Here is an 18,002-nt window from a genome sequence, read left to right as displayed (position 1 = left end):
CAGAACATAAGCAACTGAACAGTGTAACCTCACAGGTAAAGTAGTGCAATTTGTGTAGAAAATATGAAACCTTAAATGTCCCAATATGGGAATGTAGTGGGGAAATGTTTGAAAGAGGAAATGCATTTAAAACAGGTTTTATAATAGAAAACAGCATTTTCTATACAGAATAGGTTCACAAGTACAGCATTTTCTGCACAATAAACAGTATTTTCCACAGATAATATGATTAATCCTGTTTCCTGCACATAAAGTGGCATTTTCTGTTACAGAAATATATGTGAAATTTGTGCAGAATATATTCTGAACAGTAAATAGTCTTTAAAAGTGTCAGTTTTCAAGAATTTTCTCACAGCATGAAATTTCTTGTTGCTTGCTTTGAGAATGAAATTAGCAAAGCATTACACCCTGAAGAGAAACTGACTGATGTCCTGAGAGGCATAGGTGGAAGGACCTGGTTCATATAACCACAGACAGTTGACCTCAGGGCAACTAAGAACATTATCCAGAAACGTTATCCAAAGAAGGTTGAACAAAATGACAGTGCTAGTACTCTTTCTATTCTAACATAAATCATTCTTTACCACAACCTGTTAAATGAATAGACACAGCTTGTGTTTAGTGCACAGAAAATGAGAAAGTATATCAGTGTCAAAAAAGTGTTTCTGATTTGTGGATCTGTCACCTGGAGGCATATGTTGACCTACTACTTCTGGTGAGAGTGTCTCATAGACTTCGTAAAACTTGAGGGAACTATCCCATCTATTCTCAAGGCTTCCTTTCAGAGCAGCTACGAGACTGTGTAGGATTTGTATCCTCACAAGGTATGTGAGATTCAACCAATAAGAAACAAAAGTGGTAAATCATTTGCCTTTTATGATATGTGAATTATATTTGTTGAATAGTTTGTAATGTGTGCAACCATTGATGAACACTTTGTTTTTAGAGGTAATTGCCCATTTTTGTTAATTTATGTAAAGTAAACAAGAAAAATGTGGCATAAACACGTGGTGATAATTATGTAATCATATTATCTAAAGCAGCAGTTCTCAAAGTGTGCTCCACAGAGCCCTTGGGGCTCCATGCAGCATACTGGGGCGCTCCGTGCTCCCCTCCTCTTCCTTCCTCCTTCCCCTACAAGCTTTCCCTCTTTTTTATAATAATAATAATAACTTTATTCTTGTATCCTGCCTCCATCTCCCCGAAGGGACTCGGGACGGCTTATACAGGGACGAACCCAAACAACAACAACAGCATAACTTTACATAGAAACAGTAATTTAAAAACAGTAATTTAAAACAGTATAACAGTAAAATATAAACAGTAAACATAACAGTAGCTTTAAAACCTGAGCAACATCACCACATACAACAGAGGGTGACTACTGCACAACTCCAAGAGGGTCCGTAGGTAAAATCAGGGTGAGTAGGGGAAGAACGAGGGAAACGTTTCCATTAAAGTGCTTTTTCTTGCTCCTCCCCCTACCCTTGCCTTCCTTGCCACCAAAAGCTCTTTTCCTTCATTCTCTCAACCCCAAAGACATTTTTTCCTCGCTTCCCTTGTCCTCAAAAACCTTTTTTCCTCACTTTCCTTGCCACCCATATCCTTTTCCCTCGCCTTGCTTGTTTCCAAACCCCTATTTCCCTCCCACTGTGCAGGGGTGCTTTGATAGTGCTTTCCTTCATGGCATGAAGGGGTTGGACTGGATTGCCCATGGGGTTGCTCCTATTCATATCATTATTACAAAGGCCATCTGTTGGGAGTGCTTTGATTGTGCTTTTCCTACATGGCAGAAGGGTTTTGAAATGCATGGCTCCTGGGGTCTTTCACTGAAATACTGTTAATTTTATGTTGCTCAAAAAGTTTGCCCATGCCTGTTATATATACACATTATATATGATATAATGTATAATATAATATGTATATAAACATTTCTTGGGGCTCCACAAAAAAGGGCTTGGTGACTGAAAAAGTTTGAGAAACCCTGTTCTAAAGAAAGTTTACCTGAGCTGTTAGCCTGACATACTGACATACAAGGCTAAGCGTACTAATGACATTAGTTGAATTACTGTGCTACCATGATGTATTGGTCAACCTTAAAAGTATCAGGTGTCCCAGAAAGAGGAATGCAGAAAAACACATCACTAAATTGATCATTTGAGGTCTCCATTAATGTTTTGACAGATGCCATATCTAGAGCCTTAAGGTCAAATTTGTTATGAAACTGTTTGTTAGGGAAATGGGACTTTTAATGTAGAATGTGCAAGATATAAACATAATGTCTAACATGGTGTAAAAAATGAATGAGGACATTGGCTCCATCCCTTCCACATTCTCTTATGCTAGCCTTGTCTCTAAAACTTTGACCATGTTAGATTTAATAGAAAGATGTAGAAGATACACTATTCTATTTTTTTCTCAGACAATGTGAATAGTGATGACATTTCACTGAAAAAAGGACTATACTAATGTCTCTAAGGACCTTTCTACAGTGGTCCAAATTTGCGTGAAATTGGCATTTAAATGCTGATTTCTTGTGACTTTGGTGGGCAAACAGGGAACTGAAACCTTTTTGGTGAGTGGGTGGCCAAAGATCCACCTGTGCCAAATCAGTGCCAGTATCAGTGGCCATGACCACCTTGTCTCTAGCCCTCCTCATCACCTTTTCTGACTTGAGAACATTTTAAAAGGCTTCTTACCAAACTTAGAGACTTCTACGGGCTCTGTGTTGCCAGAACTTTCAATGAAGAATTCCCCACTCCCTCTCAAAAACTCAACTGCTTCAACTGAGCCTTTAGATGTCTCCAGGAGCCTTTTTTAAAAAAATGTAAATCCAGAAAAGGGGGTGAGGGACAGGAGGATGGCACTTTTGAGTAAACTGTTCCTGAAATTGTAAATGGCAATCTCAGGAGCAATCTCCACAGACCCCATACCTTCAAAGATCTGGACCTTCCTGGAAGCTCTTTTCATCTCAATCAAGACATAAAAGCAGGACACAAATAACAACAACATTCATTTTTTAATATCATGCTGTTGTCGAAGGCTTTCATGGCCGGGATCACAGGGTTGTTGTATGTCTTTCGGGCTGTGTGGCCATGTTCCAGAAGTATTCTCTCCTGATGTTTCGCCCACATCTATGGCAGGCATATCATGCTGTTTGAGCATTTGGGAACAACATTCAAATCTCTGTTCAGCCATTAAAACCTACTCTTAGCCTCTGAAAAACTCATGACCAATCTGCCTTACTGTGGCCAGAAGTCAGAAATGACTTCAAGGCACAAAGAACAACACACATATGAATGAACAGTGTGTTTATTATTATGAATGAACAGAGTTATTATTTTTTTTACGGTGTACAGTTTAATAAAAGAACTGCTTGTACATCTTCCATGTTAGTTGCACAGTCATTTCCCTGATTCTGGAAGAAAAAGAATACTCTTTCATCTATTCTATAAATGACTTTTGTGTAAATAAGCAGAAATTGCTTCCCTTTAAAAAAAATCTGTGGGTATTTTATGGCTGAGATCATTTCAAAAGGTTGTTTTAAACAATCAATATTATTTTGTCTCCAAATTAAAATTTTCTCCAGAACATCTCAATAGAATATTATTCTGCTATAGATAATCTGTGTTGTTAATCTAGTGAGAAAAAGTTTGTCACCCAATGATTTCACAATAATTTACAGATGAGGCCAAATTAATATTTAATTCTGCATTTTTTAATTCTTTGACATCAATTTCAGTCCCTCATGTTACCCGGCTCTGCAGCTGTGACTCTGTCACATTATGAGAACCAGCTTCTATAAATCCTTTCATCTGTTCAATAACAGCAAGTTGAAAATTATCTGCTTCCTGCATTTTGTGTCTAGAGGCCGTGTTTAAAAAATAATATGCCTTTTCAGTACTATTAAACAGATCAATTTCTACTAGCAGAGCTTTTTTTTTTTTTTTGGATGTCAGTTTCATCACCTAAAAAGAGTTTATGTGCTCTGAATACATAGCCATCCTTTGCAACCAGGCACATCATTTGTTTATACTGCAGCACAAAGCTTAAAACTTTCATAAACAACAATCCTCTGATTTCTTACCTAAGTTTTTTCCCATAAGATGATACAAAACTTTTAATGAAAACTCCCTGTTGCATCTCTTATGTGACAATATCTCTCTACCTTATTTCTTTGGGAGTAATTTGGCTGGTTTTTTATAGGTATGCAGAGCTGAACACTGAAAATGTCAAAACTAGAGATGGAGGGGATACTTATTAGTCTCAATTTCATTGTGTTTCTCTGAATCCCACGAGCATTTCTTTCCCATCTTTTGTTCACATCATGCTGCAAGTTTCTTTAAAATCTTTCTAATGTGAAATTGCTATGTATTTCCTACTTTTACTAAAGTTCACATTTTCTCCCATTTTTCTCTGTTGAGTAAATCATGTCGGATTTTACCTTTTTTTAATGTTATGCATTTTAAGCTATTTGTATTTTTAAAAAGTATGCATGATTTAATGTAAAACATACTGCAAGTCTTATGAATGTACATGTTTCTGAAACAGAATATGAATCTCTATTTTGGTTGAGAGATGATGTCAGGACATTGGGAAATAGGCTGCCAGGGATTCTTCAATCCTTCCACCCTGCAAATATTGTGACACCAAGCAGCTTGTATCCATGTGTTGTGCAAACCTTTGTAAAGCTTAGTAAAAACATAAACACACATACAACAAAATGCAGACTGATTAATCACAAACACGCAAACTATCGTTCCAGTGCTACTATTTTTATTAGTTAATGCAAGAAAAGAAATATTGTTCTCTCTTTCCACTTTGCACATTTTATGGCACCTGCAAAAGAAAATTAAAATATTCAAAATCTTTGCGAGGCACTCCTTATTAGTAAACTAGTGTACATATCCAGGGTTGCTTGGGTGTTAGAGCGGCTGCTTCACCCTCCCAATTTTCATCCCCTTTTTCTCTTGAGTTTTGCTCAAGGTCCTAGCCTAACAGTACCTACTGATATAAACCAGGGTCACCTGGAATGTGCAGTATTTCTCAGTATCTGAGTACTGCTCCAGCCTGTCTCAATGTATAGAATAATGGTATGGAGAACAATGGATCCCCAGTTCCAGCAGTGGTATCTTGTTAGAAGCGCCTTGTTTTGCTTCTTGTCTAGAGATAACAATCAGATCATAACATCAAATTATTAATCTAGGGAGTAAATAGATACCATGAATCAACTGGAATTTTTGAACTTACTTAGTATAGTATTTATACATGCTTCACTTATCCAGTGGGCATATTCTTCTTGGGGTTTGCAATTGCATTTATGCCTAGATTTGGGTTGTTTGCTTTGTTGTCTTTATATTTTGATGCTGCATTATTGTCATCCAAACAATTTTCACGGTAGCTTTCAATGAGTTCTGCAGGTTTATATAACTTTATAATGTCCATTTGACTGCAACATTCCTATATTAAGCATGCTGCAGTTCAATTAATATTTTGTTGCTAATTGTCATCTAGTTGACCTATGATAACCCTATGAATGAGAGATCTCAGTGTGCCCCAGTCTTGAAAACTCAGGGCTCTGGCTTCTTTGACTGAGGCCCTTTATACACTGCTATAGAATCCAGGTTATTAAAGCAGATAATTCACATTATCTGCTTTGAACAGGATTAAATGAGTCTACACTGCCAGATAATCCAGTTCAAAGCAGATAATCTGGATTTTATATGGCAGTGTAGAAGGGACCTGAGTATGTGTCTTCCTATTTTTCTGCTGTCTTCAGCACTCTCAAGTATTATCCTCTTGTCAAATAAGCTATATCTCAACATTCTGAAATATATTAAAACAGAAAAAGTAAATAAAGAAAACATTAGCTAATGCCTGACAACAGTAATAATAAAAGGTTAATGGCTGACAAAAATGGATCATGGATCATTGGTCACCAAATAAATATGCTTATGTTTTTTTCAAAATGAATTTTTGAGGATGTATTCTGGAAGATATATTCTCATACTATAAATGAGGCAACTAGTTGTCTAGTTTTCACGAATGTTCCTCAGTTTGGGTTTTTGAACATGTGGTTTGGAGGAGCAATGCCTTGCCAACCACTTTTGCATGAAAGCATTGGCAATTCAATAAGAGGATGGAGCAGTTGGGTGGTGGAAATTGTCAATGCTTCTTTGAAAGAGAGTTATGTCTTAATACTTTATTCAAAGTTTGTGTATGAACTCAGTACAGATATCTTTTTATGTAACACTGTCATATATTTCTATTTAAAAAATCTTTATTGAATTTAAATGGATTTACAGCCAGCCCCAGGCCTGTAGCCAGGATTTTGATTCGGCAGGGCTGGGATTTTGATTCGGGGGAGGGGGTGCTGAGTCTGAGTGAGAGAGGATCTACCCTAGCAAACCTTTTGTATCATTATCACAATACCTCCATACATATGGGATATATTGAGCATGGTGATCAGATCATGATATGAATAAACATAACAGTTTAAATAATACCAGTAAGGCCTTCTCGTGGACCAACCTGAGAATTTCGGCGGGGGGGGGGGGCTGAAGCCCCTCAACACCCCCCCCCCCCCGGCTACATGCCTAAACGTTTCTGAGAGCTAGTGTTTAGTATCCTCAAAAAGGAGAAAAACTGTTAATATAGGCCCTCTTTTTTACCTGAGAGAACACTTCTCTAGACATTTCTAGGTAATCTTCCAGCAAACCATAGAATTATCCTGGGGGACCTAGAAATGTCTGGATAAATGTTTTATCTGAGCCAATGTAGAGTTCATAGGTCCTAGTACTACTGGTTGGAAAAACTTATATTTTTGACCACAATATGTTAGAAACCAATCCTTGCAAAAGCTTTTTTTCTGCTCAAAGCAGAGCTTGGCATACTTTATTTGGTTGGACTATCAAAACTAGGGATGTTTTTACCATTCTTTCTGTACAATTTCTAACCAGAAAGATTATCTGATTTCTTAGACTTTGTGTTTTGTATTTAAATGATATATTTAGAGCAACTGTGGTTGATATTTAACATATTATATACAATAACATCACTGGGATCCATCCCCAGGTGGCAAATTTCCAGCCTCAAACCTGAGGCCCAGTGAATCTCCTGAAATGATAAATTAGTTCTGTGATTATTTAGAGATACGTGTGTTTAATTAGTAGCCATGTTCCTTTTATTACTGCATTTGTGTTCTGAATTATATCTGTTATTCCATGATTGCCTGAGTCTGTTTAGCAATCTTTTTTAGTCTAGAAATGTAATGCAAAGTTTTGGATATCATTTCATTTAGTTAAAAGTCAAAACTGGAGTCCATGCATTAGAGTTCAAATCTTAATAATAATTTCATAGAAAAGTGCTAGTACATGGGGGGTTTTCTTGGTTTTTACTTCAGAAAATTATTTTCTTCAGATTTACTGTTTGAAGTCACTACGAAAGAGCTCAGAAGCTTCAAAGGATTCGTGAACACATAGAGCACTTCTGAAGTGTCATTTCAATGCATCTTCCATTGATGTATTTTTTATATTACTGCAATGAAATCGTTTCTCTCCCAAACCCATTGTTCATTCTAAACACTGTAACTCTATAGGAAAAGCAGCCAGGGTGTATCAATTGTGTTTCTGTTAAAATTCTAAATAAATGCTACAATGTTGACATTAGCTAAAACCCTTTTTTCACTGGAAGATGAGAAGACCTAATAAATTCCAGCAGTAAATATTAAGTATGCATAGGGCTAGGAGTCAGGCTAGACAATCAAAAAGAATAAAATGATGTGCCTTGGAAGATATTTTGCAAATCAAACTTGTATCAGCTTCATTATTTTGAGAACTGATATGCTGTGCATGTGATTTTCATAATCATTTATGTCTTCTCTTTCCTTCTTACATGCTGCAGTTGCAAACATATTGTGGAGAGAGGAAGGTACTAATATCATTTTTTCCCATTCTGTAATAATGTACTTGTTTCATGCACATATTAAATTTCTTGTTAGCAGACAGTAGCTATAGTAATTATGTTTTAATTATATGTTCATTCTCATTTTTCATCAACTGTCCTTTAATTTTAATTCTGTTGTATAGCTTTTCATTGTCAATAATTAAAGATCTTCTAATTATTTTAGTGCAAAGGGGGGGGGGAACCCATGGTAATAGTATCTATAAACCTAAATTTGGAAAATGCTTGCAGCAATATCTGAGTTACAGCTAAAATTCCCTTTGGAGACTTCTTTCTTAACTTGTGCTGTTGCTGCCATAAATCATTCAGCCAATCAGCTTATCTTCACTCAGAATGTTGACCTAAGGATGTGAATCATTCTTATTTTGCCAAGCATGCAGTCTTGTGAAATTTCCAGAGTAAGAAAGAATTGTTGAAGTCTGATTACTATGTGAGTCAAAGTTTTAGAGATTTAAAAGTTGAAAAGTTTGGATTTGAAGCAAGGAGTTTCAAAGCACTGGCTCATATTATAGCTCACTATTTTTTCTTATTGTGGCCTATAGCCAAAAACAATATTTTACTCCTTAAGGGGAGCAGTAAATTGTGTCCCCAATAACTATAGGACCTCATCACATGAGGCACTTTTCAGTTGCATGTGCTGGTTCGCCTATACTTTTAGGATGGAGCCAGCCAGCTCCCATTCCATGACACAGAGCAACTTCCAGCAGGGCTCCATCATAAAATTATAAACTAACTGCTGCATGCTGTAATGTCAGCAACACAGGAGGCTTCTAGTATTGAACAGAAGTCAACAGGGGAAGCCAGGTGGCCAATGCTTCTCCCCCGTGGGATGGGGACTAGAGTGAGTCAGACAATGAGGGGCGTGCAGTGATGGGTTCTTCATGCTCCCGATGGGCATCACCGGATTCACCACGATGCATGGTGATTTATTTATTTATTTATTTCCGGTATTTCTACCCCGCCCTTCTCCCCTGGGGGACTCAGGGCGGCTTACAAATTGGCAACACAGTGTCATCACATCAACAATACAATACAAAAGGCATTAAAAACTAAAAACATTTAAAACATCATAAAAACCAATATACAATAATAAAACATTACCATGCACCGAGGTAATGTCCTTTAATTCACTAGACCTTGTTAATCCAGAATCTTAAAAACCGACCGTGTCAAGCTTGAAAGTTCATTCATTGAATGCTTGAGCACATAGCCATGTCTTTAGTTTTTTTCTGAACCCTAGAAGGGAAGGATCCTGCCAGATTCTAATGGCCCTTCTGATGAGGTCGAATGAATGGTATTTAAAACCAGTTGAACTATTTTATTTCATAAAACAGAAAATGTCAAAGCTTCTCTCCCCATCACTAGCAGTAAGAATAGCAATAACAAATAACTAATGTATGGCTGCCCATTCATAATATGCCATACTTCCAACCTGGCATACTGATGGCAGGCAAGGGCTTGATAACTAAGGAGATTGTTTAAAGTGAAATCTTCTTTTGTTAGGAGCAGTCTTGATTTTTTTTTCCTGTATGCTCCCACTTTTTCACTGCTTTAAAACATTCCAGTTTTCTCTCTTTTCTTTCCTCTTTACTTCTCAGTTTAGGATTGCAACCTAAGCGTGCATCTAGATGGGCAATCAAATTCAGGGCTGCTCCAAATGCAGTTGGCAGCAGGAGTCTAGTGTAACCAAACCCATTTCAGTCCCACTGGACAGTAACACACACCTGCGTTATTGTTCATCACTGTAATCGGCCCCTTTGGAGCTCCAGAGCCCTTGCTTGATGCCCTTGCAGAGTTGCATGGGTTGTTTGGCTTTGTTGTTTCTTTGTTCAGTCACTTCCGACTCTTCATGGACCAGTCCATGCCAGAGCTCCCTGTTGGTTGTCGTCACCCCCACCTCCTTCAAGGTCAGGCCAGTCACTTCAAGGATACCATCCGACCAGGTTGCCCTTGGTTGACCTCTCTTCTTTCCATTTTCTCCAGCATCATTGTCTTCTCCAAGCTTTCCTGTCTTCTCATTATGTGTCCAAAACATGTTTGGCTTACATGAGCAAAAGTGCCAAGCTCTATGGAGCTCCAAGGCAACCTCTATGGTGATAAGCAATGGCACAGGTAAGTGCCACCTCTGTTTCCCTATGATGCAGAGTGCAGGGAAAACAGGACTGTGGCACTGACCCCTGTTCACAGCAGAGCAGGTTTCAAATCAGCCTTGCTGTTTGCAGACACCCTGGAGTGTGGTTCTGCTTCGGAGTTGGAATGTTCTGCAGCACCCCAACTTTGCCTAACCCTGGGAACAAATGTGTTAAAATGGCTTTGTAAAAATGTAAAAGTGTAAAAGTGATGCAGCTGATTCTTGCCCACTTCAAGTTATAATGCCCATGTAGATTTGCCTTGAGCATAATTATAAAAGTAATTTGGACTGAGTTCCGTTGAAGGAAGAATAGATTTGGAATATTGTCCTTTGCAGTTGGCATCGATGAAAGCAAAGTGCTGAAGTCTCCTAGAGTTCTCATTAATAACTTTTGTCATCTCAACTGCACTCTGATTTTGCTTGGTCACATATATCCTCACTTTCCTTTGGGAAACGGTGGAGGGTATGTGATTATTTAACAAAATGTGTTAGTTTAGAGCAGGGGTTATCAAACCCACAAATGATAGGGAGGGGCTTCGCGGTGCCATGCTGCTTTCTGCCTCCTCCTGTTTCCTCCTTCCCCTGAGAAATGCAGGGAAATTAAAGTTTGGAGCTACCAAAACAGCAGCTGCAACATCCTCCTGGGACACAGACCCTTTCTCCCCCACCTCCCTTGCTGCCCACACTCCTTTCCTCACTTCCTAGACCTTTTCTCCCTGGCTCACTTGTTGCCCAGACTCTTTTCCTTGCCATCCAAATACCCCCCTCATCTTCTTTGCTTAAAAAACCCTATCCCCCCCCCCCCACACACACACACACACTGCTCAGAGAGTGATTTGATTGTGCTTTTCCTGCATGGCAGAAGAGTTTGAATTTGATAGCTCCTAGGGTTGCTCCTATTACTACTACTACTACTGATACTATTACTGCGGAGGCTGGATTGCCATTTGTCAGGTGTGCTTTGTGCTTTTTCTGCATGGCATATATTGGTTGACTGGACAACCCCAGGGCTTGCTCCTATTGCTATTATTATTATAAAGGTTGGACAGCCATGTGTTGAGGTGCATTGATTGTGTTTCTACTGCATGGCAGAAGGGGGTTGGAAACAATGTGATCCCTGTGTCCAAAAGTTTGTTCATGCAATATATAAATATTTGTTGTGGCTCCACTAGAAACATTTGCTTCCAAAACCACTCCATAGCTGAAAACGTTTGAGAAACCCTGGTTTAGAGTACTGATTTAATAAGAACAGAACTCATTGTATACCTATTTAATAAAAATAGAGCAGTCTAAAATTTTAAAAAGATGAACCCCAATAAGCTTTATGGAGAATTGAGAATGTACTGGGGGTCAAAGAAGATATGGCAATATACTTTGATTACATGTGGTTTAACAACAACTTATATTTACTTTTCCCCCAAAAAAGCAGGTAGAATATCATGTCCAAGTTGAGATCACTGTCAATACAAAAGTAAAACTTATTGAATAGTATGTGTTACATGAGTAATGGAAGTGAAAATTGAGCCCAGCTAGTAATTTAAATGTGATATATCTTCAATTATATAAATTATAAACTATGTAAAATATGCAGGTATTGAAATGCCATATTTATCATTAACTCCTTCCATAACACATACACATGTATGCTAACGTTTTAATTATCTAGACTTCCAAAATAAATATTTATATGACCTATGTTTGATCCTCAGTTGATGATTGACAAACTATTGTTTAGATAGGTTCAGAGTGTGTCTTGTGAATTAGAATTCATACTTCAGTGTGAATAACTGTAGAAGCAAAGTAGGTGGATTTTTGACCATATTTCAGAAATCAGATTAATAATGGGAAGTAGGGAAGAAGGTAAAATATAAACAGATGGAATTGATATGCTAACAGAACATGTATATAACAAATAGGTTATTTTATTGTATACATTTTTGCAAATGACTTTTATTTAGGGAGAATTGTAATTTCAAAATGTCATGTTTTATTGCATTTAATATAAAGCTACACACAAAATGTGCATTCAAATGTCAAACAAAGCAAGAATTCTTTCTGGCATGTAGTGATATATGAATATATATTATGAATGCACCTTGCTGTGAATGAGCCAACATGTTAGTACATTGTAACTTATAATTCCTGGGAGTAGCTAAACATAACATGGACCTTTTTTTTCAAACCAACACTTCATACTAGATCTTGAAATGATTGTAATCTCTTCAGTTCTCTTGTGTGTTCAGGTTAACAAGGATAACTGAAATACACAGTTGGAAGCTTGAATACTCCAAGGACAAACAATAGCCTTCAAGTAGCTACTGAGGAAGAGGATTAAAGGTGCTCCACCCTGATCTCTGGGGATGTTTCCATGCTGGGCTTAAACTGGCAAAGCAAAATTGAATCAAACCATAGCAATGGGGATTAACTTCATCCCCACAATATATAGCTTAAAACCTGCTTTAGGACTGTAAGGAGAAGAGTGGAGAAAGGAATCTCCATTGTTCTGCTACTGTAACATCAATGTGGCATTGGAATTATATTAGAAGACATTTTTGTTGGCAAGATTTTTGCTTGATAGTTTTTGTTTCTTTTAATCAATGTGCTATTTCATCTACTTAAGGGTTTATCTTGTGTTTTAGTGATGTTTGGTGGTGATGGTGAACACAGGTTCCAATTTATTTTGATAAGGCATGTCAGATGATTCCATTCCTGAAGCTGAAAAGTAGAATATAAATGTGGAAGATCTGACCATTTCAAACGATCACAAAACTGCTTTCATATAGGTTCTTTCCTCCAAAATTGCCTCCCAGCCAGCTGTGTTTCTTAATGACCTTAGGAATGAACTGAGAGGGGCTAAAGTGCATCCAGTGGTTGGAAATATTGATTTGAGGAGAAAACACACCAATGGTTTGGAGAAAAAAAACTAAACTTCATTGTAGGACTCTATTCTAAGAATGCTACTCAGGGTGTTGATCTAACCAAGCAACATCCTGAGCTCTCTGTGTTGTAAACCGATACTCTTAGGCAGTGGTTCTCAACCTGTGGGTCTCCAAGTGTTTTGGCCTACAACTCCCAAAAATCCCAGCCAGTTTACCAGCTGCTAAGATTTTTGGGAGTTGAAGGCCAAAACATCTGGGACCCACAGGTTGAGAACCACTGCTCTTCACCACTGATTCATGAGAAGAAGAAGAGGTGGAGAAACATCCCTAAGAGTATCTGTTTACAACATAAAGAGCTCAGGATTAGTGGGAGAACACTTTAGGTGACTCAAACTATCTAAGCTTATTACTACTGTGAGGCATTCTTCAGTGCTAAAAGTTGTTGCATTTCCAATGGGATCCCATTAAATGTTATTTCTACCCTTAATTAATTTGTTTCTGCAATAAATTTTCTCAAAGGATATGGAAATGCATTGAAATGTTTGGGTCCCACTAAATTGCTCACTACATCAGTGTATCACATCCAGAGGATGTTTTTCTATTTTCTGCATTTTTGTAACATACCATTTTGTACCTATGTTCTACATTTTGTACCATGTAGGATGCATTATTACAGCAGGCCTTACCTACTATTTTATGGTGGATGAGGGAGATTTCATCCCAACCATATGTATAAAATTGGAATATAAAATTAATATGTTACACAGTAAAAATAAAAAGGAAGACAATCTATACTATGGGTTCTGTAGGAGTGTTTCTAATGCACATTAGACAATGGTAGATATAATGTATGGGTCTATGAACATTTCTGATAGTCCGTATTAATAATATAGTGGGGGACCAAGTTAACCATCACTGCCTGAAAACTATGTCAGAATATTATTTATGCAGTGTTAGAATAGATAGTATTCAGTTTCGGCTTTTCTTTAGGGAAAGGTGCATTTTCTTGCAGAACTTAAATGCTTTGACTTTTGTGAGCACCCTTTAATATTGATGATGATGATTATTATTATTATTATGATTATTATTATTATTATCCCTCTCTCCTGTTCTATAACAGATAATTATTCAATCTAAAATCATAGTTTGTGGCAATGTTGGTTAAGTTAGCAAGGGGGTTAAGTTAGCAAGGGGTAAAAATTAGATGCTATGACTTGCATGAGCAGCCCTTCAGTAAGCCGTCACTGGATGCAATATATATGCATAATGTGCAGTAAGACATTTTTTAAAAATCTAGAATTTGTTCCTGCCATTATAAAATGTTATTTCACCTCTTTCAACCCTCACAAAAGATGCATCAAAAAACATACAAGGAATTTGCATCCATTTGATGTGAAAATCAAAGGCTACTTTCAAAATCTAACCTGTTTCCAAACTTGCATTCAAAAAGCCATTTTTGTTTCTCATGAGTGCTGTAATGTGAAATCTTGAATCACAATAAAGTTTTGTTTTAGGTTGAAAGGGGGAAAAATCTCATAGGTTTGATTTTATTACCTTCATGCACATTACCAGATTGCTCTGAGGCCTAAAATATCCAAGGCTTTTGTTAAATAACTCTTTATTGTTCTGAGTGGTTTAATTTTGTACTTTTAAATATGTTTTTTTATTCCTAAGGTCTGGGAATTGGGAATATGTTCTATGTATTTTATGAAGATGGAATCAAAGTGATACAACCGGTAGAATGTGAATTCCAGAGACATATTAAGCCTACTGAAAAGCTCCTTGGATTTCAGGCAAGTGTTCCAAATAACCCAGTTATGTCTTTTCCTCAATGCTTGATTTTTGATATAAGCCAAAACGTTTTTATAGATGTTATACATCCTTATGAAGAAATTAACATTTCTTTCTTTCAATGGGCCTCCACTCTAAAAGGAGACTTTGGCATGGATCAAAGAACTGTGAACAAGGAGAAAATGTAGCAGTGCTATTTCTATTTCTCTTTCTCAAATACTTGTAGAAAAATTTCTACAGTTTTGTGCCACAATATATTGTGTTAAAGTATAAGAGCCGTGTGTATAAAGAAGATACAGGTTATGCCATATGAACACTTGTAGATCAGAAAACTTTCTTCAGAAAGAGCTATGAAACTTCATGCACAACAACTACTGCAATTGGAAGAACATCTCTGGATTTGGAGTTACATTCCCATATGATGGTCCAAGTTAGAAACACACCTAGCATAAAGGCACCTGTGAATCCAGATCATCAGGAAAGGCTGAGGTTTTAGAAAAAGTGCAATCCCAGTTTTTTGTTGACAGGATGATGATGATTACACATAATCAATATATTTTCAATGCATTGTACATATATCTTTTAAAGATGTGGTTTAGGCAAAATAGAAACTTCAAGAGTAAGAGGGAAGAGAAATCCAAGCCGGCAGTAGATTAGTACTTTTGTTTCAGTTGATGAATAGAATAAGCGCAATTTCCCACCATTCTGAAATCTACCAAGTTAGGGTTTTTTTGTAAGTTCATACTGCCTTCACCCTCAATCAGGAAGTTTCTATGGTTTGTTTGTCCAGTCATCATTCATTTATTCTGTTCAAAGATAGTTATATGTCACAAAATATATTATATAATTTAAGAAGTTTTTAAAAGGTTAAAAGAGTTCAAAGAGTTAAAAATTGAAACAATGTATATATAAGAGTTTCCTATTATGTGTTCATCAACAAATGCCTGATATTACCAACTCTGGATTTATCTTAAATAGGAAATGATAAACTAATGCAAATGCATTTCAATGCTTTTTGACCTCAACATTTGCAGACTTGGGATAGAATCATGTAGGGTAGTAGTTACAAATATATAGCCTACAGTTACACATTTATAACTGCTTTGTATATTCACATTCCCTACATAGTACCCTGATTGGGAGCTATGTAGGGATTGTGAAAGTTCCCCCAACTGTATTTACAGGCATGGAGCCTCTGTGTTGTCAGTCTGTTTCCCTGTCAGTCAAGAATAATAATAATAATAATAATAATAATAATAATAATAATAATAAACAACTTTATTTATACCCTGCCACTATCTCCCAATAGGGACTCAGGGTAGCTTACAAAAGCACATAATAGTGCTGCAGGACAAGTAGAATACGGTAAAATACATAGACATTTACAAAACAGTAACAATATCAATTTACATAAAACAATTTACCTAAAAATGTACAAAAACTCCAATTAATTTAAATAAATAATAAAACAAAACAATACTTGCGAGTTAAAATGGTCGAGTTAAAAGAAGCAGCTGCCTCTCATGCAAGTGATGCTGGGGTCTTTTTATGTCTGTTGAGATAGAGATCACAGATGGGAGAACATCAGGCAGCCACATCTTGATCAACAGAGGGACAGATGGCTGCTTACTGGTGGAGTTTGGGGAAGGTCTAATCCAGTGGTTCTCAACCTGTGGCTCCCCAGGTGTTTTGGCCTACAACTCCCAGAAATCCCAACCAGTTTACCAGCTGGGAGTTGAAGGCCAAAACATCTGGGGACCCACAGGTTGAGAACCACTGGTCTAATCAGTACACAGCTTTGTAGTTGCTGTGCTCTGTAGTATGTAATGGTCATATGGGATTCTGTTGACTGTATATTTCTGTATGTATATTGGTAGAAAACAGATTGCTATAGAGATAAATGCACGAATGTACATACATGCCCACACTTCATAACTGAAATTATTAATCCGGTGAAGTAATCTTTATTTATAAAATCATATGGCACAATTATTGCTCTTTAAAGTATCAGTGAATCTTTGGTTGTTTTTGCTAAAAAAAAAATTCCCCTGGATTTCGTTCGAACAACCATCAGGTAAAAGGAACTGTGGGTCACCTTCATTCCTGTCTGGGATTTCATCTGATATCTTTTCTAAAGGCTTGTTAATTTATTAAGAATCTATTCCTTTGCTAGTTTTTTTTACATATTAAAACAAAATCAGTTGCTTGTCTTTGCTTCTGCAGTAATCATTGACAAAGGGTTTTTTTTAAAAAAAGAATGTATGTACACATGTGCGCAGGCGCACACACGCGCACACACACACACACACACATATATTCTGTACTCAACAGCAAGATAAATTTTATAATGCATAATTATACTTTTGGTAGCTAATCAAGCTTTGATTTGTGTATCTTAACTAAAATTAGTTCAGCATTACTAAAAGTATGTCAGACCTTCTCAGTCTCCCTTATGGATGGCTAATTCAAAACTGATTATTTAAGAACTATCTGAAAATGTTACCAGCATTACATGGAGAAGCATACATCCTATGTAGCTTATACGCATCAAAGAAAAAATCCTCTCTTTTTCAATTTTTAAATGTTTTTGATTACCGCAGGGTAAAATTTGGTTCATAGTTATCTTGCAGTGGGTATACAGGCATGTAAATAAGCCCTTGTGTATTCTACCCTTTCCCCTCCCTAACCCCCTTCCTTTTTTCATTCAGTTTTATAGGTTAGAATTATTATTTTATATCTTCTTGTATATTTCCAATAAATCTGCTGTAATACCATCAGTTGAAGCACATAACGAGAGAAAATGTTTTTTGTACTAATTGCTTTGAAAATATCATGCCTTCAGGCAGCAATACAATGTGATTTTGGGGTGGAGGTGGAAATAGAAACACTTCTCAATAGAGGTCGCTTTATGGAAGAGGAAAACATGATTCCAATTCATTGAATTATGTATTATTTCAATCCTTATATTTCTAATGCATAGACTGGCTCTTGAGTGCAGATTTCAAGCTGTTTTGAAGTAAGCGCCTATTACCATACAGTACAATAGATGTTTGAATGTGAGAAACTGTTTCCTAAAATGCAAGTTCTCAGAAGCATTAACCCTTTCACCATCCATCAGGTTGTATAAAGCCTGCATTACTTAAAAATTCAATTTACCAGTGTTTTATGGGACCTCTACCCTAACAAATCTTGGCTATTAAATGACATGGGCTTAGGTTCAAAGAAGTGGAACCACAAAA

The 18,002-nt window shown here is 36.8% G+C and overlaps 1 protein-coding gene across 2 annotated transcripts in view; it reads left to right on the top strand.

The window, feature by feature from the left end:
* Window positions 1-18,002, top strand: part of fstl5 (follistatin like 5) — a 452,120-nt gene that overhangs the window by 379,730 nt on the left and 54,388 nt on the right. Inside the window, exons 11-12 of one of the 2 annotated variants that reach the window (XM_062981257.1) lie at window positions 7,903-7,929; window positions 14,647-14,765. In XM_062981257.1, coding sequence (XP_062837327.1) covers window positions 7,903-7,929; window positions 14,647-14,765 — 146 coding nt within the window. The remainder of the gene's footprint in view (window positions 1-7,902; window positions 7,930-14,646; window positions 14,766-18,002) is intronic. The other variant, XM_062981258.1, reaches the window with a different exon arrangement.

The sequence above is a fragment of the Anolis carolinensis genome, chromosome 5 (genome assembly GCF_035594765.1).
Source record: "Anolis carolinensis isolate JA03-04 chromosome 5, rAnoCar3.1.pri, whole genome shotgun sequence".
Lineage (NCBI taxonomy): Eukaryota > Metazoa > Chordata > Lepidosauria > Squamata > Dactyloidae > Anolis > Anolis carolinensis.
The sequence above is the reverse complement of the archived record's forward strand: the minus strand, read 5'-3'. Positions and strand labels throughout refer to the sequence as shown.